Raw genomic sequence first — 27974 nt, 5'->3', positions numbered from 1 at the left:
AGGATTGTTCAAAGACAGGTATCAAAAGACAGAAATACTCAGTTTTGTTCTTTTCCGAACTAACCGGCCTCGGGTCCCAGTCGAGGCATGGGATTTTTAATCCAGATACCGACTCCAAACCCTGAGTGAGTACTCCGCAAGGCTCAATGGGTAGGTGTAAACCACTTGCATCGACCAGTGATCCATAACTGGTTCAACAAAGGCCATGGTTTGTGCTATCCTGCCTGTGGGAAGCTCAAAAGATCCCTTGCTGCCTGTCGTAAAAGAGTAGCCTATGTGGCGACAGCGGGTTTCCTCTTAAAAACAGTGTTAGAATGACCATATGTCTGACGTCCGATAGCCGATGATAAGATAAAAAATCAATGTGCTCTAGTGGCGTCGTTAAATAAAACTTTACTTTTTCGAACTGTATAACGAGACCTACATTCTCCGCTCTGTCAGTGCGCAGGCGGAGCTTAGAAATACGGACAAACAAAACTGACAACAACAACAAAAAGAAAAAGTCACGTTGAAATATAGTTTTGACATTTGTGGCATCTTGTTTCACATTTTTTCAAGATGGTTGAGGCTGATTATTCATTTCTTGAAGACAATTCAGTGACGGAAGAGAGCTGTGTATGTTTTAGTGCATAGTTTTACTTCCACGAGTCTGTACACAGTAATCGAAAAATAAAACCAGAAGAAAATTAGAAATCATCTTTGACTCTTTACAATTTACCGTCAACCCTATCGGCTTGTGTTATGCACTTGCAGTTTCGTGTACAATTTTGTTACATGATTTAAATTTTTTAATGATAGCTGGCTTGCAAAATTAAGCAATTTAAAACTGCGTTTTATCATTTATGTTGAGATTAACAGATTGAAATTCCGTATATTTCAGAAGACCCCACCCCATCAAATATTCAGGGCTGCCCCTGAAAATAATTTTGTTTCAGCCATTTTTAAAAGTACCACTATGTGACTATGTGGTATATTTCTTTAAAAGAAAAAAAAAAAGGATAATTTAATTAACTGAATGCCAGATGTTTTCTCTGCAAGGTTGTTAGCAGTCCAGGTCAGTATAAACTGACACTGGGCGAACTGGTCAAAAGGTGTGGGTGGTAAACATCAAATGCTAAATATTATAGCCATCTTGTATTGGCAATAGACTTCAATAGGCAGGGTAGACGCTGATTTTATTATTTTAGACAGTTTTACTGCAGTACCATCTGAATTCATGATAAAAATAGAACTTATTCAATTACCTTTTTTTTTATTCTATGGGCCATTCAAATATTATGCAAGGATCGAGGTGTTGAGTGGGTGTCATCTTCATAAATCAAGGCTAATATTCGTTCCTCGTATTCAGCCTTGATACATGTAGTCAAGATTACTGATATCCACTACTAGCGCCCTCTGTTGGAAGAAAATTTGTAACACCGATTATGTCCCTTACACGATGACATCGCTGACCAATCACAGCATCGGTAACATGTGACAATCTTGAAAGCAATATCAAAAATTAACGGCCGAAACCCTTTTTTTAACATATCGTGACAAACACGACACGTTTCCACTGACGCTGACGCTGCCATCTTTGTTTACAATAACAAGGGAATCTATAAGGAGCGTTGCAATCAGATCTCATCGCATCCAATGAAATTTAAGCATTTTGTGGCACGATTTCTTGACTACATGTATCAAGGCTGAATACGAGGAACGAATATTAGCCTTGATTTATGAAGATGAGTGGGTGTAGGTCTAAACATTACGTAATGTTACAGGGGTTGGATGTGTGTATTTAACAGTGTTACATGATGCTCTTTTTTTTATTATTACTAAAATCTTTATCTTTTTTCACAAATGCTCTGTCATGGTGACAATGTTTTACGTAGGTAGTTATAGCTAGATCATCATTACTAGATGTATACACAATAAGTATTATAAATCGAGTTGAAATGCATATCTGTGCTTTTCCAAATCGTACAACAGTACGTTAACATTATATTATAAATATCGGGCCACTAAAAATTGCGTGTTGAGTATAACTTGCGTAACCCATTTTTCGTTCTCGCATTGAATTTATGAAAACATTTACGTGTTCATGATGGGTTACCTAAAAAAACGAAATGGGTTACCTGGATTTGTTTTTGCTTACTCCATAAATGGTTTACGCAGATTTTCATTTCTTAGAGGCCTCAATATTTATCATGCAGTGTTTCTGCCAGAAAGACATTTTTTGGGTATGGTGCTATAGAATTGAATGCAACCACAGTCAACGGAGTATGGGGGGGCCTTCCTTTGAATGAAAATGGGTTAAATTTAGGGTTAGGGTTAAGAAAATCGTACAGTAATGATAAGAGTAATTGATTTTGTGAAAAAGTTAACTTTAAAAAATAAAATTTGGATATGTCACCATACACGTTTTATCCTCTGGCAGAAACCTTGTCATGTGAATTGGAAGGGGTATGTGTGTTTCCAAGCATTGTATAATATTTTGTGGTGTGTAAAGTCTAGCGTTACAAAGGTGGAGGGTGTCTAATTTTGCCAAAATAGCGTTATGTAATATTTGAACAGTCCACATGTGCAGATAAGTACTGTGGCTGATTTAATGTTGCCCTAATGAAGCTGAAGTGTTAACATAATTTCACCACCGGTGTAAAGGGAATATGTCCCTCGTATATTTGCATGACTACAGTTTGTCCTATGCATACCAGGGTCTCTACGAGTCCATAATGGTGGACTCTAGTATTTGAGGATCAAACTCGACCCATACTCTAGATGATAATAAGAGTAAGGCATAAAATAAAATATCATAATGCATGTAATTCAAGCGCTGAACATGGATGCCAAATCATGCATTGTATTTCATTTCACATATTTGACTTGTTTTCCCTTCATGTCTCATATCCCTATAATGTAACTGGCAGCAAGTATATGGCTAAATAACGTGCATTTGACTTTTGTTTTCCCTTCATGCCTCATAGCCCTATAATGTAACCGGCTGCAAGCATATGATAAAATAATGTTAAAAAAAAAAATAATTAAATGAGAGTGCTCTTCCTTATTGGGTACACTGAAGTCTTGCTAGACTCGACCCGTGCCCGAGTACTCGTGGAGACCCTATTGCATATACAGTCAAACTTCGATAACTCTACCTTTGATCTCGAAAACGTCGATCTCTCGACCTGAAGCGACGGTCCCGGACGAGTTGCTATACAAACTTGTAATAACGGCCTTCGAAAACTCAAACTTCGAAAACTTGATAAACTTGATCTTTCGACTTAATTCTTTGGTCTCACTATAAAGATTTAATATAGTATGCACCTAACTGATTCATCAAACTGTTGTTGCTGATGGTATTTTATAGACGAATGTATTGTCATTCATGGGAATAAAAATTTCAAGATTTATTAAACAACACTGACATATTACAATAATATTCTGTAACAAGAGGACAATTCAAATACATAATTAACATACATGACAAGAACAGGCGTCAACATGGAAGTATCTATAGTTAACATAGAACTGGGGTGTGGTGTGGTGACCATGATATATTAATTTGCCTTTAACTGGGGATACATAGTTTTCAGAATTCAGAGGTAGGCAGCGAAGTGCACGCTTCTTGCAATATTAAGCGAAATCAACCAGTTGCAATGCCGTTTCAAATTTGAACTCGTAAATTAATTTTAAAATCTCGAACTCCCTGAAACTCAGACTATTTCCTCATCCCCTTCACCAGCGTCGTGGCAGGCCATCAGTCTACAGGCTAGTAGGTACTGGGTTCGGATCCCATTCGAGGCATGGGATTTTTAATCCAGATACCGACTCCAAACCCTGAGTGAGTGCTCCGCAAGGCTCAATGGGTAGGTGTAAACCACTTGCACCGACCAGTGATCCATAACTGGTTCAACAAAGGCCATGGTTTGTGCTATCCTGCCTGTGGGAAGCGCAAATAAAAGATCCCTTGCTGCCAATCGGAAGAGTAGCCCATGTAGTGATCGAGTTATCAAAGTTTGACTGTATATATATTTCACATCCATTAAAGGTTTTTGTAGATGATATCGCTGGCACTTTAATTTGCTATATTTCCTGCGATATTCTCCTAGGATATATCGCTTCTTATTTTCTTGATTGGTCAAATTTTAATCACAATACATTATTTTGTTACGTCACTGTGTATGTTTGAGCACCTATCATTAGTGACGTCACGCCACTGCCGTTCTGCTAGTTAACGAGTCTACCGCTGCCCAACATAGTGACATTCAACCCACATTACTGACATTGTTTTAAAAATTGTCGCAAATGAAAAGAATGATAAAAAGAATACCCCCTCGTTTCTTGTGATATCATAATTTATCGGCACTCGTTGATAAAATTATAAAAAGCTTTGGCAAGCCTCAAATTTCATACTTTTATCAACTCATGCAGGATTATGTTGATAATAAAGATGAATCCCATAAAATTATTTTTAAAAAAATCAATAGAAAATTGCCTTTATAAAAAAGTTTGTTTTGTTTAATAACACCACTAGAGCACATTGATTTATAAATCATCTTGCCTTCACAAAGTCGTTGAAAGTTGTGTGCTGGGGAGTCGTTAAATATATCATTCTTTCCGTGTCATTTCTTGTTCCAGTCAGTGCTCCACAACTGGTGTAACAAAGGCTGTGGTATGTACTATCCTGTCTGTGAGATGGTGCATATCGAAAAGAGTAGCCCATGAAGTGGCGACAGCTGGTTTTCTCTCTCAATATCTGTGATCCTTAACCATATGTCCAATGCCATATAACCGTCAATAAAATGTGTTGAGTGTGTCGTTAAATAAAACATTTACAAAGTTGTGGAAAGTTGTGTGCTGGGGAGTCGTTAAATCTATCATTGTTTCTGTTTCAGAAAGAGGTGATGATGGAGCTTATAGACGAAGTCACACTGGGCCTGTGTTTTGAAGTCCACCGATCGGCGCGGATTGGAACCCTGTTTCTAGGAGACTCTGATCCGGTGTATGTACTTGTTAACTAGCATCCATTGCACCAAGGGACGGGACGTAGCCTAGTGGTACAGCGCTCACATGATGCACGATCGATCAAGGATCGATTTCTGTCGGTGGGCCCATTGGGCTATTTCTCGTTCCAGCCAGTTCTCCACAACTGGACCATATGTGGTTATTTTGTATTGTATTTTGTCTTAAAAGAGCGACAACATTCAATATATTGTTCATTACTACTAAGAAACCTGTCTGAACCGGATCATGCTGGGGAAATAATATTTATCTGATTTAAGCAGGATCCGGTGTTTAGAATTTAGAAAATTCACGGCCATGAAATTCGGCCAGTTTTGATAGAATTCTGTTTTGTTCAGGGTCCGTTTTAGACCAGTTCACTGTATCAGTAATATCATCTTTTAATTTTTCATCTTCCCCCTTTTCTCTTATTGATTGGCATGCCCCTAAGAATTCAAAATTTAAGTCACTCATTTCGGTTTTACTTTGCCGTGCATAACCATGTAAGTAAATTTTTTAATTTAATGTTTGAATGAAATTTGGGTTCTGCAATGTAATCAGGCCATAGGATTTCAAATTTCATGGGAAATGCTTTTATGGTTCCATGCCTTGTGATCATGGGAACCCATCGGAAGCTGTTTTATACAGTGGACTCTGTCAAAACCGGCATTCTGTAAAAACCGGCACAGTTTTAAAGTCCTGTCCAGCTACCATTAATTCATTATGAACAAAACTCTATCTACACCAGATGCTGTCTATTCCGGACTTCAGATGCAAATTCAAGAACAAAAGAATGGTTTACTGTAAAATACTTTATTTTCACGAGATCAAATGTTTGCGATTTAATGAAAATGAGTCAGTTCGCGAGCATTTATTTTCGAGAATTCCCATCCCTCCCACAATAAAAAAAAATTAAGTACCAGTTAATAATTTTGACATTTATTGTTTACAAAATATTGTAAGCTTACGCAAGGTGCTTCGGCTACCCCGTGCTCTTTTTTGTAATCCTCAAAATTGTTATAAAAACCGAACCCGAAAACAACGGAATTTGAAGGCGCAATGCTAGCGCAAGTTTGATTTAAACATTATTTATTACTGTCAAAATACTAATTGAGTACGGTTTATGATTGACCAACAGGTAAATATTATAAAACCTTCAGTGTGAAAACCTATTATTATTATCACGTCTTGCTTCGTGATGTAAAAACCGGCCTCGGTGGCGTAGTGGTTAGGCCATCGGTCTACAGGCTGGTAGGTACTGGGTTCGGATCCCAGTCGAGGCATGGGATTTTTAATCCAGATACCGACTCCAAACCCTGAGTAAGTGCTCCACAAGGCTCAATGGGTAGGTGTAAACCACTTGCACCGACAAGTGATCCATAACTGGTTCAACAAAGGCCATGGTTTGTGCTATCCTGCCTGTGGGAAGCGCAAATAAAAGATCCCTTGCTGCTAATCGGAAAGAGTAGCCCATGTAGTGGCGACAGCGGGTTTCCTCTCAAAATCTGTGTGATCCGTAACCATATGTCTGATGCCATATAACCGTAAATAAAATGTGTTGAGTGCGTCGTTAAATAAAACATTTCTTTCTTTCTTTCGTGATGTAAAATTATAAGTGTCGCATTGTTACTACTGTGAAGCGGAAACTAATGATGTTTCAGATCTGATTGAATGAGACTACATTTAAAAAAAAAAATTAATATCCAATTTTCGTTAGCCTTTAATTTCGCGTGGAAAACGCAAAAATAAAGTATTTTACAGTATGTAGTAATTAGTTCTGTCTACGCCAGCACGTGATTTTATGTCGACTGTCTGCCAGTGGTCACCTTTTAAACAATGACGGCAGTTCCCCAGTAATTAGGACACCAAAGTGTTATGAAATAATTGCGCCTCTTTGAAGGCTTAATAAACAATGAACCTGTTGTAACGGGTGTAGGTAGTAAGATAAATCGGATTATTATTTGTATGTGTTCATACTTTCATGGCAACATACTGATCTGTTTAAAACAATAAAACTATAAATTCAGACCCCTGTTTCAGGTGATTTTAATCATTAAAATAATGTTATTTATTCTGCTTGTTATGGAATTATTTGAAATTGTTTTTTGTGTGTAGTTGTTACAGTTATATGATTGGTAGTCCGGTTCACTCTGGAACCTATTTTGATTTAGCCAGTTTTCAGATCTATAGAATATTTTTTTGAAATGATTAAAATGTGGTTAATTTAAGGAATTAAAAAAAATTATTTGTCATAATTTTCATTTAGATGGAAGTGGTGAATACATGTTTCGTATTTGTCTTAAGTTAGTTAAACGATTAATATTCCTTTTTTCTTTATTTTCAGGTCAGAAAAAAATCATGGTATGTACATAAACATTAAAAAAAAAAAAAATTGATTATACAGTAAAACTCGCAAAATAATATTTTATTTAACAAAAAAAAATCATATAGTATGTATAGGTGCAGGTGTGTAACATGAATGGCCTCAAGAGATGACGAGCTGGTAGGACAACCTTGGACTGGGATGTGGATGTGGACAGCAAAATAATTTGAACCATAGTAGGAGCTGGCAGATTGGGAAGAAGAGAGAAAGGAAAGAGAATAGTGGAATAAAAGTTAAAAATTGTATGCATTGTTATAAAAATGTGGGGGCGGGACATATCCCAGTGGTATAGCACTTGCTTGATGCACAGTCGGTCTGGGATCGATCCCCGTCGGTGGGCCCATTGGGCTAATTCTCATTCCAGCCAGTGCACCACGACTATTATATCAAAGGCCATGGTATGTGCTATCCTGTCTGTGGGATGGTGCATATAAAAGATCCCTTGCTACTAATGGACAATGTAGCCGATTTCCTCTCTAACACTATACGTCAAACTTACCAAATGTTTGACATGATCACATCCAATAGTCGATGATTGATAAATCAATAAACTGTAATGGTGATGTTAAATAAAGCAGATGTTTTTTGTTTATATTATAAAGCTGTAGCAGAATCTCCAGACGTAAAATAATTATTATAGCACTGCCCACCCCGTAGTGTGGTCAGTGGTAGTTTTTAGAACTGGGCGATGTTGAAATTTTACGTTCGGTATTGGCATTTTGTGGGTGATTTACCTCTGTGTCGGTACGGTATTCGGTATTGACACGATACCAATATTGTGCGGTGTTTTCCGTATACTTGGCTTCATATGCATGCCCGAGCAGTGTTCGGGATAAAAAAATTTGGCCATTATCCCACTTGGATACTAACATTTCAAAATCTGGTATCCCACCTGAGAATTTAGTAGTGTATGGCATCCCAGTGGGATACTGGGTTCTTGAAGTCTGGTATCCAAAATTAAATTCTGGGATATTGGGATACTGTTAATCTCGAACACTGCTGAGAGTTAAGGCTAACCTGCTAATTTCATACTTTCCGTTGACACAAAATGCATGAACATGTTTTTCTGTCCATTCTGAGGAAGAACGTTGTCCATCCACTCTTCTAATTGGCCAGTTTGTCAGATATATTCTTAGTGCTTTACTAAATGGCGGAAAACATTTTCCAATACCAAAATTTCAGTATTTTGAGATTTGCTTTGTATGGTAAATCGGTATAGACATGATACCGATAGCGAACAGTATGTATGGTATACCTCTGAACTCTAATAATTTTTATTTTTATTATTATTTTTTTTTTTTTTTCAGAAGTGATAACTCGGCCAGGAGTGGATGTGTTTGGTCAGGTTCCAACGAAAAAACAGTTTGAGTGTGTCTGTCCACACTGCCAGCGCCACCTGGCGGCATCCCGGTTTGCCCCACATCTCGAGAAGTGTATGGGCATGGGACGAAACAGTTCACGTATAGCCAGTCGAAGGTATTTTACTTGTAGATCTGTAAGTGTAGGGGCATGGGACGAAACAGTTCACGTATAGCCAGTCGAAGGTATTTTACTTGTAGATCTGCAAGTGTCATATTACTTAAGAACTTTGATTTACTAAATATCGAATTTAAATGTTATTTTAGAAGTGTTATATAGAATAAATAAAATTTGCGACTCATTTTTTTTTAATATGTAAAATATCAACCTCGTCTAATTAATCGGCAGAGCCTCGACAAATACCAATTAACATAGACTCTGTTGATATTTTCATTAAATGACTAAAATCACGTATTAAATATATTTTCTTGTTTATAATATCAATGTGTTTCTGATAGTCCTAATGGTTGTGAGTAGCCCAGACTGCAGAAACGCTATGTACCGTATATCTTCGCCTGTAAGTCGATCTCGGCTATAAGTCGAGTCCCTAATTTCAAGCCCTGAAAACGTATTTTTTTATTGACCCGTTTATAAGTCGACCCATGAAAAACAACTTATAAATATTGAAGTATTTCTTATTTTCAGCACATAAGAACAATAATATACAATATTTGAACAAAAGAAAATTATTTTACAAACTTCAGTTTTCACGTTTTGTACATCGCAATCAAACTACATGGCATCAAAACGAAACATTCCCTTAGTAGATAGTGAAAGCTGTTTGACTGTCACCGTATAGCACTGTACAGCATGGTTTTGTGCACAGACAACAACTTTATTTATAAACACTGACAACAGATCACTACGATAAAACTGAAAGTATCAGTTAATCACATGTTTTGCCGCCATATTAATACATGTAAGGAGGACAACTCTGGAAAGTACACTGGTTTTGTACCAAATGATGTATGTCCCTATTGCTCTAGTGAACTGTAGAGATCAGTCTAATCTGTTTTAAGGGAAAGCTCAGTAATATTCATGAAGTTAATCACCGACAAAACATTGTTTGAACAACCATTAATGCCAGTGACCAGATTTCAAAATAAAAACTCAGGCAACAGGTAGTTAGTACTGTTTACATTTTTGCTATTAGTGATTGTCACGGTGATCTAGTCCCACAGTATATATAATACCTTAGGTGGCTCGTACCTCTAGGGGTCATGGACTATAGTCGATCACGTGACAAAATTAACCATCACACTTGTATACTTTTATCTCCCAGCCGTAATGTTGGCTGCTATACTATTTATGGTCCTATGAAAAATAACTCCAACAACAGTGATTTTGGGAAACAATTATTATTACACCATACAAATCCTTCCTATTGATATATACCTATATATAGTATGACAGCAATATTTTTATTTCACGGTACAGTCTGTCTTAATCCTACAGGGTTAATTACCCGTTGCCCGGAATCCCCAGCCCTCTCTAGGCTACCTACAGATTACACTAGTACTATACCTATAATGAACGCCAAATTATCGGCATTCCATAACTGACGTGTGACGTAATTAACCTGTTAAATTAACAGTAAACAAATCTAACCATGGATATAAGGGTTATTCTTATATTAGCCTCCCACTTGTTAATTACAATACCTAGTCGAGCTCTTTATCGGATTAACTTCTGATTCTTACTTTATCCGGCCTATCTATCAGTTAGATTAATCCACAGGTTAGGGTTACCGACATCACATACGAGGTCTACTAAACAGACAATAATATCACCCAAATAAAACATCAACGACCTGACAGATCAGAAACATAGTTACCCGGTCCAGCGGTGAGGTTTGGTCTCTCAAGAATATCTCTCTTGAGGACCGGCATCCAAGAAATACCAAGACGTAGCCCGTACCCTATCGTGGGAACAGTGAGTGTCGGGCTCCCCCCTTAAAAGTCCCGCCAAACCTTTTTATACCCCTAACGCGGACTCCGCTGCACCGCTGGGGGCTAGACCGGCTATCAGCCTGTAACTGAGTTAATTAGTGTTTGTTCGCTAATTGGATTATCGTCTCTTAAGACAACAACCCAATCTCAAACTACAGGGCAACATGATCCTAAAGGTATCTGATACGGCGCATCCACTGGTCATAACAGATTTTACTAAAAACATTCCCCGTACTTAGTAGATGTTAAAAACATGTAAAATGTAGGTAAATTCTTATCACAAACTCACCCGAAGGTGCAGTATTTGTACTCTCACTAAGTATAGGTACAATAATATGTGTAGTTACATTATAAAGAAAAATATATGGAATCTGCCCGAACATGAACATATTAAATACATATATAAATATTGTTCCTACACAACGGTAGGTAGGCCGATATAAAAACTTATACATGAACACAAACACAGAGGATTGGAATATTTGGCCTCTCTCTGGAAGTCCTTTGTCTCACAGTCTGTAGACGAGGCCCATATAGGGTTTTCCGAACATTCGGAACTCTATACCTCAATTGAAGGAGGGGCCTGAATCGGGTTTACGAAACAACGTGGTTTCGTCACACACCCCCACCCAACAAAGAATATTTACCCTACAGTCAGTACGGAAATATTCGTAGTTATCGTTTCTTCATACATTTACAGATAATTAATAAACACCAATCCAAGTGCGTTAACAGACACCTATGGGCATACATATACATAATAGCAACAGAGGGTGATTACCAGTAATCACTCTTAGTGTTTATGTCTCTGGTAAGAAAAACAAAACAACACAGCTGACCGCTGTCCACTCAAGACGACGGGAAATCTTTACGCCCTTGATAAGGCGTCGGCCAATACATTACTGGCTGCTGGCCAGTGCTGGATCGTAATTGGGTAGTCCTGTAACATGAGGCTCCATCTCAAAATTCTTTGATTGGTCGCCTTCATTCGGTGTATGAACGTTAGAGGGTTGTTGTCTGTAAATACCACCACAGGATGTAGCGCAGTTTTCAAATAAATGTCAAAGTGCTTGAGTGCCAAAATCATGGCGAGGGCTTCTTTTTCAACTGTTGAATAGTTACATTGGTGACCGTCAAATTTTTTTGAAAAGAAACTCACGGGGTGATCGAGTCCCTTCTGATCTTCTTGAAACATAACGGCTCCGGCCCCAACGTCGCTGGCATCGACAGCTAGCTTAAAAGGACGCCGATAGTCTGGCGCTGCCATCACGGGGTTTGACACCAGCATTTGTTTAAGAAGTCCGAAAGCGGTTTCACAACTGTCGGTCCATTTGAACTTCACCTCTTTCTTTAGAAGTGAGGTAATCGGGGCCGAGACGTGCGCAAAATTGTTGCAGAATCTTCTGTAGTACTCCGCCATCCCTAGGAAACGGCGTACTTCGCGTCGGTTGGTTGGCGCTGGATAATTGTTAATACACTGGGTTTTAGCATGCAGTGGCGCCACGCATCCGTGACCCACCGTATGACCGAGAAATGTTACCGAGGCTTTGCTGAATTCACATTTACTGAGATTGATAGTTAGGTTGGCTTTCTGAAATCACATGAATATTTCTCTCAGGTCCCTCAGGTGTTCCTCCCAGGTGTCCGTCGCCAAGACTACATCGTCAATGTATACACTAACGTTCTCCATGTTTGCCAATACACAGTTCATCATTCTTTGAAACGCGGCGGGGGCGGTTTTCAGCCCAAATGGCATGACGCGGAACTGGTACAACCCTTCAGGCGTAACGATAGCGAGTACTTGTTTAGCTCGTTCGGTCAGCGGAATGGCGTAATAGCCTTTTAGGAGATCCATCTTCGAAATGAATTTGGCATGGCCCACCCTGTCAATACAGTCCTCGAGCCTCGGGAGGGGGAATGAATCGCCCCGTATCACTTGGTTAACCCTTCGTAGGTCAGCACATAAACGGAATGAATTATCCCCTTTAGGAATTAGAAGGACTGGTGACGCCCAGGGACTGTTCGACGGTTCCACGATACCATGAGTTAACATGTAGTCCATCTCTTTTTTCAAGAAGGCCCGTTTCTGTGGGTTTATGCGGTATGCATGTTGTTTAATCGGTATAACGTTTTTGTCCACAATCACATCTTGAATTATCACATTTGTCACACTGGGAGAATCTGGAAACAGACAGCTGAATTCTTTAATCAGCTGTGACAGTTCTGGTTTGTGGGCTGGCTCTAAATGATCTAGCGCGTTGTCCAAGTTGGCCAGTACCTCACTGTTTGACAGTTTTACATCTACTGTTTCAAGTGCGTCTGGTTTCCTTTCATCGACCTCACTCATGATGGACTACACTGGTTTGATCGGCAGTCTGTCACGATACGTTTTCAGTAAATTAATGTGACAGAATCGTGTCTTTCGTTCTCTGTCTGGGGTGTCGATAACGTAACCTGTGGTACTAACTCGTCTATTGACAACATACGGTCCGAAATATCTACTTTGTAATGACCCCCTTAGAATAGGTAAGTACAACAGCACTTTATCCCCAGGTTTATATTCTCTTTCCTTAGCCCGTTTGTCAAACTGCCTTTTTATGTTAATCTGAGCATTGGTTAGGTGTTTTTTAGCCAGTTCAGTGGCTCGCCACAGTTGGTCCTTAATTCTAGCTACATAGTTTAGCAAATTTTCTGGCCTAGTTTCTGTCAACCATTTTTGTTTTATCAGTTTGAGGGGTCCCCTCGGGGTGTGTCCAAACACCAGCTCAAAGGGGGAAAAACCCAAGGATTCTTGCTTGGCGTCTCGTGCGGCAAACAACACATAGGGCAAAGATTCCTCCCAATCGGTCCCGTTATCCATACAATGACATTTAAGCATACTTTTAAGACTTTGATGAAATCTTTCTAGTGCTCCCTGACTTTCTGGGTGATAAGCACTCGATCGAACTTGATGTACTTCTAACAGACCCAAAACTTGGTGGAACAATTTACTTTGGAAATTGCTTCCTCTATCTGACTGTAATTCAGTTGGGAGCCCGGTCATGGTGAAATACTTAATTAAAGCCTTTGCTACAATGGGTGCAGTAACTTTTTTCAAGGGGATAGCCTCGGGAAACCTAGTTGTAACACACATTATGGTTAACAAATACACATATCCGTTTTTAGTTCTAGGTAAAGGCCCCACTATGTCTATCAGTACCTTTGAAAATGCCTCCCCGACAATTGGGACTGCCTTCAAGGGAATAGGTTGTATTTTCTGATTAGGCTTACCCGTAACTTGGCACACATGACAACTGTCACAAAATTCACACGTCTCTCTATACATCCCAGGCCAGAAGAAATCGGACACAAGTTTATTATAGGTCTTAGTTCTACCCAAGTGTCCAGCAAAAGTCCCTTCATGAGCTAAACTCAGTAATTCCCGTCTATGTTTGGTAGGTACCACTACTCTATACCTCTCAATCATTTCCTCACAGTCAGGTATAACTTTCTCACAACTCTTTTTCATCAAAACCCCCTGGTGCACATAAAAACTTTCTTTGCTATCTCTAACTTCCTTATAATCCACAACTTTATCCCAAACAACTCTTAATGACTGGTCGGCCCTCTGTGCCTTCATTAGACTTTCCTTATTCCATGGCTGTGGAGGAATGTCACACCTCTCGGGCGCTGATGTAGAGACCAAAGGGTTGCGTAACTTCGGAGTATGGAATTTCCCCCCGGTGTTACGCTTCCCCAACTCGCTCTCGGCCTCATGACTCAGGAACGTCTCTGATAGGTTAATATCGTCAGCTGGTCTTATTTTGGCCTTTCTGGTCATTGATCGGGTCGTGGCGCAAGCTGGATACTTGATATCCCCTATGTCCTTATCTACTACGCTAATGGGTACTTCTTGAACCTCCAATTGGTCACAACGTTTTTGACAACATTTGTCGGCCAAATCATTCCCAAGTAAAACGTGAACATTGGCAAATGGTAGATGTGGTACTACTCCCACAATTACCTTTCCAGTCACAAACTGGGAACTTAAATATATCTCATGCAAAGGGACAGTCATACATTGACCTCCTACTGCGGTTAATACTACACTTTTCCCGGTGTAAGAATGAGGAACCTTATTCAACTCTCCCTGAACAATTAAACTCTGACCTGCCCCTGTATCTCTATAAATGGTCACCGGCGTCGGTGGGTGGTCCAGTCTGACGTCACCAATCTTACCAGAGGAAATATAGGCTTCATACATATTTCTCTCTGGCAGACCTGTCAAACGCGATTGTTTGCACCTCTCTTCTTGTTGAACCAATGCTACCACCTTACTGTTATCCCTTCTCCGCTTAAAACAGTCAGCAATTACATGATTATCCATGTGGCAATAAGAACACCTCGGTCGAAATGGTTTTGCCTGTGCCGACAACTGAGATCTCTGATCAACCTGTCCTAATACTGAGGGGCGCTGCTGAACCCTATGTTTTCCACTTCCAGCTAAAGAACTGACGTAATGAAAGCCAGACGGTTTGACACTGGCACTACCAAACTGGGGTTTTCTACTGTTTTGATGATAACTAAAACTGGACTGCGTCGACTGAACTTTGTGTATTAGAGAAAAATTATCGGCAGACGCCGCCGCCTCTTCCAAAGTATCAACTTGTTTATCCTCTAAATGCATTCTTACATTCATGGGCAAACCCTTTTTTACGTCTTCTAGAATAACCATTTCTCTCAGTTTTTCGTAACTACCCCCACTCTTTTGTGATCTAATCCACTGATCAAACAATCTAGATTTCACAGCAATAAATTCAGCATATGTCTGAGATTCTAACTTTTTTATATGACGGAACTTTTGTCGATAGGCCTCCCCAGTTAACTCGTATGCTCTCAAGACAGCCTCCTTTAAAACCTCATAATCTCTAGCACTTCCATCACTTAATGCACTATACGCTTCACTTGCTTTTCCTCTAAACCTACTCTGAGCTAGCAACGACCATTTCTCTTTAGGCCACAATAACTCCTGTGCCATCCTTTCAAATAACTGGAAAAACTTATCCACATGGTTTTCCTCAAACACAGGTACCAACCTATATGCCTCGGACAGCCTGAAACCTTGACTATCCACCTCATTCCTATCATGATCACTTGGAGCCCCTCTAGGTTCTCCTTCTCTCATTCGAAACTCATGTTCCATTCTCATCTTTTCTATCTGAAACTGTCTCTCTCTCTCATTTTCATCCTTCTCTCTATCCCATCTTTTCATTTCCATTTCCCATTCCAACTTCTTAAATGCTACCTGTTGTTCAGCACTAAGCGTAACCCCTTCTACCTCGGGGATGGGATCTATTTGCTCCACCCTTATTCCTTCCGTGTCTTCTTCGACACCAAAGCTCTCTGCTATAATTATATCCCTCATTTCACTAATCGTTTTTGCCTGCTCTATGTCAATGTTTCTGTCCTTGGCTATTTCTACTAAATCCGCCCTCTTGCTACGTTTAATCTGCGTAACGCTAAGATTGTCCACCAAATTTTGACTCATATTGAATTATTTATTTTACGAGGATACCACAATACTAATTGACACTATAATTTGCAATAAAAAAATTTCTATAGCCCCCATTATTGCATTAACCAAAATACCATCCCGTTTCAGATCCCGGGCGAGAGCCCCATTTTTATCTTTACTCCTACCTGTCACGGTGATCTAGTCCCACAGTATATATAATACCTTAGGTGGCTCGTACCTCTAGGGGTCATGGACTATAGTCGATCACGTGACAAAATTAACCATCACACTTGTATACTTTTATCTCCCAGCCGTAATGTTGGCTGCTATACTATTTATGGTCCTATGAAAAATAACTCCAACAACAGTGATTTTGGGAAACAATTATTATTACACCATACAAATCCTTCCTATTGATATATACCTATATATAGTATGACAGCAATATTTTTATTTCACGGTACAGTCTGTCTTAATCCTACAGGGTTAATTACCCGTTGCCCGGAATCCCCAGCCCTCTCTAGGCTACCTACAGATTACACTAGTACTATACCTATAATGAACGCCAAATTATCGGCATTCCATAACTGACGTGTGACGTAATTAACCTGTTAAATTAACAGTAAACAAATCTAACCATGGATATAAGGGTTATTCTTATATTAGCCTCCCACTTGTTAATTACAATACCTAGTCGAGCTCTTTATCGGATTAACTTCTGATTCTTACTTTATCCGGCCTATCTATCAGTTAGATTAATCCACAGGTTAGGGTTACCGACATCACATACGAGGTCTACTAAACAGACAATAATATCACCCAAATAAAACATCAACGACCTGACAGATCAGAAACATAGTTACCCGGTCCAGCGGTGAGGTTTGGTCTCTCAAGAATATCTCTCTTGAGGACCGGCATCCAAGAAATACCAAGACGTAGCCCGTACCCTATCGTGGGAACAGTGAGTGTCGGGCTCCCCCTTAAAAGTCCCGCCAAACCTTTTTATACCCCTAACGCGGACTCCGCTGCACCGCTGGGGGCTAGACCGGCTATCAGCCTGTAACTGAGTTAATTAGTGTTTGTTCGCTAATTGGATTATCGTCTCTTAAGACAACAACCCAATCTCAAACTACAGGGCAACATGATCCTAAAGGTATCTGATACGGCGCATCCACTGGTCATAACAGATTTTACTAAAAACATTCCCCGTACTTAGTAGAGGTTAAAAACATGTAAAATGTAGGTAAATTCTTATCACAAACTCACCCGAAGGTGCAGTATTTGTACTCTCACTAAGTATAGGTACAATAATATGTGTAGTTACAATATAAAGAAAAATATATGGAATCTGCCCGAAGATGTACATATTAAATACATATATAAATATTGTTCCTACACAACGGTAGGTAGGCCGATATAAAAACTTATACATGAACACAAACACAGAGGATTGGAATATTTGGCCTCTCTCTGGAAGTCCTTTGTCTCACAGTCTGTAGACGAGGCCCATATAGGGTTTTCCGAACATTCGGAACTCTATACCTCAATTGAAGGAGGGGCCTGAATCGGGTTTACGAAACAACGTGGTTTCGTCACAGTGATGACTGTTATTTTAACTAAGTGGACTGTTCTCTTGGCATGTGAGAGATTGCACGCCTTTTTGCATAACCGAAACTGTTCTAATGCCAAAAAAAAGGTTATACAAAATAAATGTCAAATTAACATATTTGAGTATAAATACAGGGCAAACTTCAACAATAAAACTTGTAAAATAATCCTCAAAACGGTAATATTTTTGGGTGAAATTTTTTTACCCTCTTATAAGTCGGGTAATAGTTATAAAATAATTTTTGGGTGAAATTTTTTTACCCTCTTATAAGTCGGGTAATAGTTATAAAATAATTTTTGGGTGAAAAAAATTCGACTTATAGGCGAAGATATACGGTAGTAAAATGTATTTAATATGCAGTCTTAATCATTGAAACGTCTGTTAGGTGGCAACTTCTGAACACTGGCAACAAACTTGGGATAGTTCCTTTAAAGGTTAAATATTGTAATAAATTTATTAAGTTGTAGTGAAATAGCAGATGACATGTGCAGGTTTTCCTTTCCAATAAAAGCTATTTCAATTTTATACAAAGTATTGAAACTCCTACAGTTAATTACCGTCAATATCCTAGGCTTCTGTTTATTTTGCGATGCTGTGAGACACGGCATTCGATCAATGCAGATGGGGCGGGACATAGCCCAGTGGTAAAGTGTTTGCTTGATGCGCGGTCGGTCTAGGATCGATCCCTGTTGGTGGTCCCATTGGGCTATTTCTCATTCCAGCCAGTGCTCCACAACTGGTGTAACAAGCCGTGGTATGTACTATCCTGTCTGTGGGATGGTGCATATAAAAGATCCCTTGCTACTAATCAAAAAGAGTTGCCCATGAAGTGGTGACAGCATGTTTTCTTTTTCAATATCTGTGTGGTCCTTAACCATATGTCCAATGCCATATAACCATAAATAAAACGTGTTGAGTGCATCATTAAATAAAACATTTCCTTCCTTCCTTCTTCCTTTCCTGTTGTTTTGCGACACTCATAAGACGCAGCCTCTAATCGGGGCAGACCTCTATTTAATGATTTAATTATGTTGTGTGATCTTTCACTTCAGAATAGCCCACAACACAAAGCGGGACAGCGACGACAGCGCGGCAGAAGATGACAATGACAATGAGTGGACACTTGTGGCTGATAAAAAAGGTAACGTTGGCAGCAAATGTGATTTTTTTTTTTTTTTTTACTTGCAACACACTGAGATACCATTACTTAATAACTTCTGGGTCCTATTTTAGGGAGCAGTCTTAGCCCTAAGATCACCTCACATGCATACGGTAGCTATGATCTTAGCGCTAAGATCACCTCACACACCTCACATGCATACGGTAGCTATGATCTTAGCGCTACGATCACCTCGCATGCATATGGTAGCTATGATCTTAGCGCTACGATCACCTCACATGCATACGGTAGCTGTGATCTTAGCGCTACGATCACCTCACATGCATACTGTAGCTATGATCTTAGCGCTACGATCACCTCGCATGCATACGGTAGCTGTGATCTTAGCGCTACGATCACCTCGCATGCATACGGTGGCTATGATCGTAGCGCTACGATCACCTCGCATGCATACGGTAGCTATGATCGTAGCGCTACGATCACCTCGCATGCATACGGTAGCTAGGAACTTAGCGCTACGGTCACCTCACATGCATACGGTAGCTAGGAACTTAGCGCTACGGTCACCTCACATGCATACGGTAGCTATGATCTTAGCGCTACCATCACCTCGCATGCATACGGTAGCTATGGACTTAGTGCTAAGATCCTTTAGACTACCGTTTGAAGTTTGATGCAATTTTGACTAGACTGGTTCTTTAGTTACTAAGAACCATTGAGACCGGTGTAATCATCGGTGATCAAGGTGTTCCTTATAGTTGCTTTTTACACAGAAAATGCTAAGTACAATTTTAAAATTCCATTATTTTAAAAGGATTACAGTTTTTAATTTCTTTTTCTTTTTTTTGCTTAGTTGGAAGCAGTAATATACTAACTTAAAGAGGAGATGTTTTTTTTAAAATCAGATATTTCCTAATTTTGGGATTAAAGATATTAAATATTTTTGATGTTGAAATGTGGACTGGACAAGTGAAGCATATGGGGGAAAAAACATGATGTGAATTTATTTTAAATCTTTTAATGGTATTCTTGTCTTTGCTGTTATGCCTAAGTAATTTTTCAGTACTTTTTTTTTTTGAAGGAAGTTACTATCAGATAATTAGTGTTGTATCTGCAAATAGTCTTTCTATTTTAGTAGTTAAACAGTTGAAGGGCTCCCCATTTTTGTAAGGTGGGTGGTTTAAGGCTGATTTTTGCCTGAATTAAACAAAAATGCCTGAATTGGGATAACTCATTTTAACACGGATTACAACTAATATTGTTGGTAGAATGATGGAAATACATGGTGAAAAAGTTTCAAGCCAGATCATTTTGCCCTAATATCACTTATTTTTGCCCGAATTTGACGACTTGCACTGAAAAAAATTAGCGGGTCAATCCTCTCTCCCCCTTTCCCTCTCCCCCACTCCCCCGCTTATCTAGTACACTTATGGAATTGCCTCATTTACTTTCAGGAAAGAAATTGAAGAAGGACAAGGGGTTGATAGTCAACTCTCCGAGAAGAAGTAAAACTGGACGATTTATCAGTAAAGTTGAGGATCGAAGTATGTTCGTGTTTTATTTTTAGTTTCACTTTTTTTATTTATAATTGTATGTCATTTTATAGCATTGTTCACCTTTGTCGTTTAATACTGCGGGAACCAGAAAGTCAGATGAGTGTTCCCATTTCTTATTCGCTGGAAAACGACTATCTGAAATATAATTCAAAATCTGTCATATATACAGTGAAGTACTTTTAGAACGAATACACTTAAACAAACTACCATTTAGAACAAACTGATTGTAAAGTCCTGATTTCCCCCTATATAGTATTAATACATTTAAAGGGACATACCCTAGTTTTTTAACACTAATGCATATGGTTTTTTTTACTATTACAGCCGTTTTTGATAACTGAAATCATACTTTACTCAGTTTTTATTGTTTAGATTATCCATTTCTGTACATTCGAAGTGTTTTTGGTCATTCTGGTGTTTTTAATATCACAAAATGCATTTCTCATATTTAAAAAAAATGCACTTGCATCTGAGAAGTAACAGTTAAATGGAATTAAGTTTGAGTCTATTTTTAGAGGGTATTTCACATTTCAAAGTCACAGACTCATGTTTCGCTCAATTGTAACTTTATCAAAATGTGTTACAGGTTTGTAGATCAGCTAAACGTTTTCACGGGTTGAAACTAGGTTCTGTTCCTTTAATGTATAGAACGAACTATGTATAGCGAATTAACTGTTAAAATAAACCAATTTTGTTATATAGCGAACCTATCATAATGTTTATCTTACTTGTATCTTATTTGTTTATTAGTCCTCTATCGGTCCAGCCTGAGGGAACTATAGGTTTCATCTCTGTCCGTACGTTTGTCTGTCTGTCCATCTGTCCTACATATGTCTTCCGGATGTTTTTTGCAGAAGGCTTTGAGATATTGATATATTTGTGTATAGTTTCATCATGTACTGTTACAGATCAAGTTTGACTCATGACAATTTATCCATTTTTGACTGAGCTATGCCCTTGAACTTAGGAGATGTGAAAATTTGTTTTCTGGATTTTTGCAATGCCTGGAGATATCAAGATCAAATTTTGTATATAGCTTTATCATTTGTTTATAGCTTTACAGATCAAGTTGAAGTTTCGTGATGATTTACCCACTTTACAGAGTTACGGCCCTTGAATTTTGGAGATACGAAAAATTGTTGGGCCTGGTAGGGGACATGTATTGCTTTAGCATTACTCTCAAAATGCTTGTTTACTATTGGTCATAATAAATTAAATTTTGCTTGTCAATTTTTGATTGACAAATTAGGTGAGAGTATCAAAATACATGAAAACCAAGTACTGCCAAACTAAACAGGAAAGTATGAAACTGACAACCAAAATAGTTAGTTTGGATTTCAAGCAGATCTAGGGTGGAATGTAGCCCAGTGGTGAAATGCTCGCTTGATGCGTGGTCCATTTGGGATCGATCCCCATCAGTGGGCCCATTGGGCTATTTCTCGCTCCAGCCAGTGCACCACAGATTGGTACAGCAAAGGCCGTGGTATGTGCTATCCTGTCTATGGGATGGTGCATATAAAAGATCCCTTGCTGCTAATTGAAAAAGAGCAGCCCATGAAGTGGTGACAACGGGTTTCCTCCCTCAATATCTGTGTGGTCCTTAACCATATGTCCGACGCCATATAACCATAAATAAAATGTGTTGAGTGCGTCGTTAAATAAACAATTTCCTTCCTTCCTTCAAGCAGATCTGTTTAAATATGTACTTAAAAACATAATGATGTGGGACGTAGCCCAGTGGTAAAGCACTTGCCTGGGTTGAGTTCAGCCAGACCAAACAGAAAAAGGTCCGCCAGTAAATCAAATGGCCTTGTTCGGAACCAGTCAAATAGTTTGCGAAACGTTCGCTGGCTGAACTTGGAGCTGATGCATGGTCAGTCTGGGATTGATCTCTGTCAGTGTGTCCATTGAGCTATATCTCATTACAGCCAGTGCACCGACTGGTATTACAAAGGCCGTGGTATGTACTGTTCTGTCTGTGGGATGGTGCATATAAAAGATTCCTTTGCCTCTGAAGAAAACAAATGTAGCAGGTTTCCTCTCTAACATATGTCAAAATTACTAAATGTTTGACATCTAATAGCTGATGATTAATAAATCAATGTGCTTTAGTGGTGTCGTTAAACAAAACACAAATGTTTTACGACGGTGTTAAAATTTCAGTTCTAAATCGGTGAAACTTGCTTTATAGCTGCACTCATGAATGTACATCACAGTGCACAATTATTATTTTTCGGTAGATGAGTTTTTTTTATTAGAAGAATTATCGTTTTTAAATGGGTCTCACATCCCTCATAACCAGAAATATTGTTAAATGTTTTTTAATTTTTGTTAAACCTTTATAAACAGAAATTTAATTTATTTTTAAAATTGTTAATCTGTACGTACCCAAAACGTACGTTTCTAAAATGAAAACCGTCGAAATAAGCAGTAATGAAATGTAATTGCAGTAGTTAGATTATGTGCATATTTTAAAAAACTTTTACACATGCTCTGTAGAGATGTGTTGTTCATTTTTGCAGGTGATACCCCAACGAACGAGAGGTCATCCACCCCAGATTCTAGTACTTTGAGTTATGAGTATATGACAATAGGTAATTGTCACGTATTTCTACTTTTTCAATAACGGCTGAATCACGGATTCCATTATTCTGGCTCCAACAGTTTTAACAAGGGCAAGATGTAACCCAAGTAACTTTGCCGTTTGACAGCTAGATCAACATTTAGAGGTTTCTAATTGCTCTGTGCCATCGGAGATAATGATTTATAAATGAAAACATGGGATTTTTGCCTACCACCGAATTGTCTCAGTACGCAAAGATAACCAATCTAATACAACAAATATCCAGTGAGATTAAAGTCCGTGTTCGAAATAAGGACTTGTCCGTTTGTCCCGACAATTGAAAATCTATTCAGACAAGCAAAGTGTGCCTCGGTGGTTGTCCAGTGGACAAGTAAAAAATTTTCAGTGCAGTTTCATTTTAGCAATCACAAACTTCATCCTGGTACTTGAATAAAACAACCATTTATTTGGACAAGTGAAAATATTGGCAGACAAGTAACTTTACAGGCATCGAAATAAGCATTGTGTCTGGTAACCCATTTACAGGTTACCACAAAATATAACCTGGTAACCTATAGGTTTCCACAACTATATGAAAGTTAGAATTGAATTCCTGTTACTACTACGCGGTCGTTCTGAAATTGTAATGGTGAGCGCGAACATCGGTACGAGAAACGAAATCCGGAAGTAAATTTATGTAGTGGGCGCTGCTTAAATGCGGATTGCCAAAATTTGCTTTGTAATTCCACAAGTGCGCACGAACATCGGTGCAATTTTGTACGAGAAAACAAAACGCAGACATAAATTCATCTAGTGGACGCTGCTTAAACGCGGAATGACTTGCGCGCGAACATCGATGCAATTCCTGACGAGATAATGAAACGTAGAAGTCCTGAATGCATTGCCTGGTTTACGTTCGGAAACGAAACTACCGTTCGTTGAAATTTTTATCGAGAACGAAACACCGTTGTCGACTTCTCTAACATGTGGTAACCTCCCGGTAACCTGAACGACCGTTCTTGACTTATTTCGATGCCTGCTTTATAGATGTAGTTGTTTGGTGGACTAGTAAAAAATTCTGCTTATTTCTATCACTGAAAGTGTTTTGTCTGAGATCATCAATTTCTTGTTCCAGCCAGTGCACCATGACGGGTATAATAATTATAACGGCCATGGTATGTGCTATCCTGTCTGTGGGATGGTGCATATAAAAGATCCCCTGCTACTAATGGACAAATGTAGCAGATTTCCTGTCTAAGACTATATGTCAAAAATTACCAAATATTTGACATCCAATAGCCGATAATTAATAAATCAATGTGCTCTAGTGGTGTTGTTAAAACAAAACAAACTTTGACGTTAAATGCTATTGACTGATAATTTTTGAATTCTCAAATAAATATTTCACATGTTAATACACACTATACTCGTCAGTACCTAGGTATTTAATTTTAATTTTTTTAAAAACGGTTTGCTGTCCTGTTTCTTCCAGTAGTTTATGTATTGGTGATTAACGTGAAATATTTGTTATCAGCAAACTTTAAAAGGATCAACGTAAAGGTGTTTAAAAGTCAAACTTAGGGTTATTGTTATATTAGTTAGAATCTTTGTCTGTTTGATGATAAGCATTTCATTTCATTGCAGCTTATTTTCGTGCTTATATCCAATTAAGGTTCAAGCATGCTGACCTGGGCACACGTATCAGCTATCTGGTCTGTCTATCCAGGACAGTGGGTTAGTTGTTAGTGGTCAGTGATAGAGAAGAGGGTGTAGTAGTCTTACACCTACCCATTAAGTCGTTAAAACTTGCTCTGGTTGGGTGGGCTAGCTCTGGGTGATCAGAAAATTTCGCCAGATTATCTCAAAAATACAAAACCTAAAGCTGTTTTCAACAAAATATGAATTATTATAAAAAAAAACATTCACCAAATTAAAGTAAAATTCACCAATTGTTCTAAAAATTCGCAATTGGCGAGTGGCAGAGGTATACCTAGAGCAGGAAACCGGGCTGCGAACCCAGTACCTACCAGCCTCTTATCCGATGGCTTGACCACGACACCACCGAGGTTGGTGCAGAGAAGCACAAATCCTGTGTTTTCGTTACGGAGTTATCTCTGATGGCAAAGAGCAATTACAACTATCCAAATGTCCGTCTAGCTCTTGAACAGCAGAGTATTTGGGCTAGGGCACGATGCAGCTCATTGGTAGCGCTATTTCACTTTGGGGTGAGACGGGTCACAGTATTGGACACCCTTGATTAACATGTTAGGATGTTTTCATTGCAGCTGAACCTGTGCCTCATGACATCTAGGTCGTTCATCTAGCTAACATCCAAATTGTTTGTCTTGCTAACTAATTAATGTACATTATAGCCTTTCTCAGCCTCCATGAACAGTGTTTTTTTGTAAATTATTTCGGTTTCATTGGACAGAAAAAAGAAGAAAGTGTTTTGGAAATAACAAAACAAAAAAACCCCACCTTTTTGTGTGCAATTTAAAAAATGGTTGGTTCAGAAATAGATAGACAGTGTTTTTGCCAGAAAGAAATTTTTGGGTATGGCGCTGTAGAATTGAATGCAACCAGTCAGCAAGGATATTTTGGACCTCCCCCAGAAAGAAAATGGGTTACATTTAGGGTTAGGGTTAAGAAATCATATAGTAATGAAAAGTTAATTTTAAAAAATTAAATCTGCCAAATCCGCCATTCCCATTTTACCCTTTGGCCGAAACCCTCATAGATTGTTAAAAAAACAATGTTCACTGCTGGGAAGAAATCTTACGTGGTTCATCTGACTTCTACGTGCTGCATGTAACAACAAGTAGTTTATTAGTTGACCAATTGCGGAGTTGTTCATCAAACTTCACAATGGTTCATCAAACTTCACAATGGTTCATTGAACTTCACAATGGTTCATCGAACTTCACAATGGTTGATCTGACTAACATTCATCTATAGTCCGTCCCACAGGAAATGCCCTTTTTCATACTATGTAATTACTAGGAGTTATTTATTTCTCAAACGATTGTTTTCGAATTTACACACAAAAATAGTTGTGGTTTTCTTGGTGTTAATTTCAGAACATTTTTACTTTTCTTCTTACGTCAAACATAACTGAAATTATTTACAAAAAAAAACATTTTTATAGGAGGATGGGACGAACTATAGCTAGCTCTCTTCCAAGTGGCTCATATAGCTAAAATCTTAATGGTCTGTCTCACTAACTTCTAACTAGTTCACTTTACTAACTTCTAAGTAGCTTTCTAGCTAACTTTTAAGTGGTTCATCTTGGTAATTTCTGAGTGGTTTGTCTAACTAACGTCCACACTTCTGAGTGGTTCGTATAGCTAACTAATTTGTGATTTGTTCATGAAGCTAACTTCAAATGATTCATCGAACTACAAGCTATCTTTAAAGTTGTTCATATAACTAACATCATAGTGGTTTGTATAGTAATAATCCAAACATTTGAGTGGTTCATATAGCTAACATCCAAACATTTGAGTGGTTCATACAGCTAACATCAAAATATCTGAGTGATTCATCTAGCTAACATTCAAACATCTGAGTGGTTCATATAGCTAACATCCAAACATCCGAGTGGTTCATATAGCTAACATTCAAACATCTGAGTGGTTCATCTAGCTAACATCCAAACATCTCAGTGGTTCATCTAGCTAAGATCCAAACATCTCAGTGGTTCATCTAGCTAACATCCAAACATCTCAGTGGTTCATCTAGCTAACATCCAAACATCTCAGTGGTTCATCTAGCTAAGATCCAAACATCTGAGTGGTTCATATAGCTAACATCCAAACATCTGAGTGGTTCATATAGCTAACATCCAAACATCTCAGTGGTTCATATAGCTAACATTCAAACATCTGAGTGGTTCATCTAGCTAACATCCAAACATCTCAGTGGTTCATATAGCTAACATTCAAACATCTGAGTGGTTCATCTAGCTAAGATCAAAACATGAATGATTCATATAGCTAACATCCAAACATCTGAGTGGTTCATATAGCTAACATCCAAACATCTGAGTGGTTCATATAGCTAACATCCAAACATCTCAGTGGTTCATATAGCTAACATCCGAGTGGTTCTAACATCCAAACATCTGAGTGGTTCATATAGCTAACATCCAAACATCTGAGTGGTTCATATAGCTAACATCCAAACATCTCAGTGGTTCATATAGCTAACATCCAATCATCCGAGTGGTTCATATAGCTAACATTCAAACATCTGAGTGGTTCATCTAGCTAACATCCAAACATCTCAGTGATTCATCTAGCTAAGATCAAAACATGAATGATTCATATAGCTAACATCCAAACATCTCAGTGGTTCATATAGCTAACATCCAAACATCTCAGTGGTTCATATAGCTAACATCCAAACATCTCAGTGGTTCATATAGCTAACATTCAAACATCAGAGTGGTTCATCTAGCTAACATCCAAACATCTCAGTGGTTCATATAGCTGACATCCAAACATCTCAGTGGTTCATATAGCTAACATTCAAACATCTGAGTGGTTCATCTAGCTAACATCCAAACATCTGAGTGGTTCATATAGCTAACATCCAAACATCTGAGTGGTTCATATAGCTAACATCCAAACATCTGAGTGGTTCATATAGCTAACATCCAAACATCTCAGTGGTTCATATAGCTAACATCCGAGTGGTTCTAACATCCAAACATCTGAGTGGTTCATATAGCTAACATCCAAACATCTGAGTGGTTCATATAGCTAACATCCAAACATCTCAGTGGTTCATATAGCTAACATCCAATCATCCGAGTGGTTCATATAGCTAACATTCAAACATCTGAGTGGTTCATCTAGCTAACATCCAAACATCTCAGTGATTCATCTAGCTAAGATCAAAACATGAATGATTCATATAGCTAACATCCAAACATCTCAGTGGTTCATATAGCTAACATC

General features: G+C 38.5%; 1 protein-coding gene across 4 annotated transcripts in view; it reads left to right on the top strand.

The window, feature by feature from the left end:
• Positions 1–491: 491 nt before the first annotated feature.
• The window catches only part of LOC121385375 (ataxin-7-like protein 3), a 44237-nt gene continuing 16754 nt past the window's right edge, over positions 492–27974 (top strand). For 2 of the 4 annotated variants that reach the window (XM_041516036.1, XM_041516037.1), the window contains exons 1-7: positions 492–615; positions 4878–4984; positions 7328–7344; positions 8674–8842; positions 18830–18918; positions 20352–20441; positions 22976–23047. In XM_041516036.1, coding sequence (XP_041371970.1) covers positions 559–615; positions 4878–4984; positions 7328–7344; positions 8674–8842; positions 18830–18918; positions 20352–20441; positions 22976–23047 — 601 coding nt within the window. In that variant the 5' untranslated portion in view covers positions 492–558. The remainder of the gene's footprint in view (positions 616–4877; positions 4985–7327; positions 7345–8673; positions 8843–18829; positions 18919–20351; positions 20442–22975; positions 23048–27974) is intronic. The other 2 variants (XM_041516038.1, XM_041516040.1) reach the window with 1 other exon arrangement.

Source organism: Gigantopelta aegis, chromosome 11 (assembly GCF_016097555.1).
Source record: "Gigantopelta aegis isolate Gae_Host chromosome 11, Gae_host_genome, whole genome shotgun sequence".
Taxonomy (NCBI): Eukaryota; Metazoa; Mollusca; class Gastropoda; order Neomphalida; family Peltospiridae; genus Gigantopelta; species Gigantopelta aegis.
Note: the sequence above shows the minus strand (reverse complement) of the source record. Positions and strands in the feature narration are given on the sequence as shown.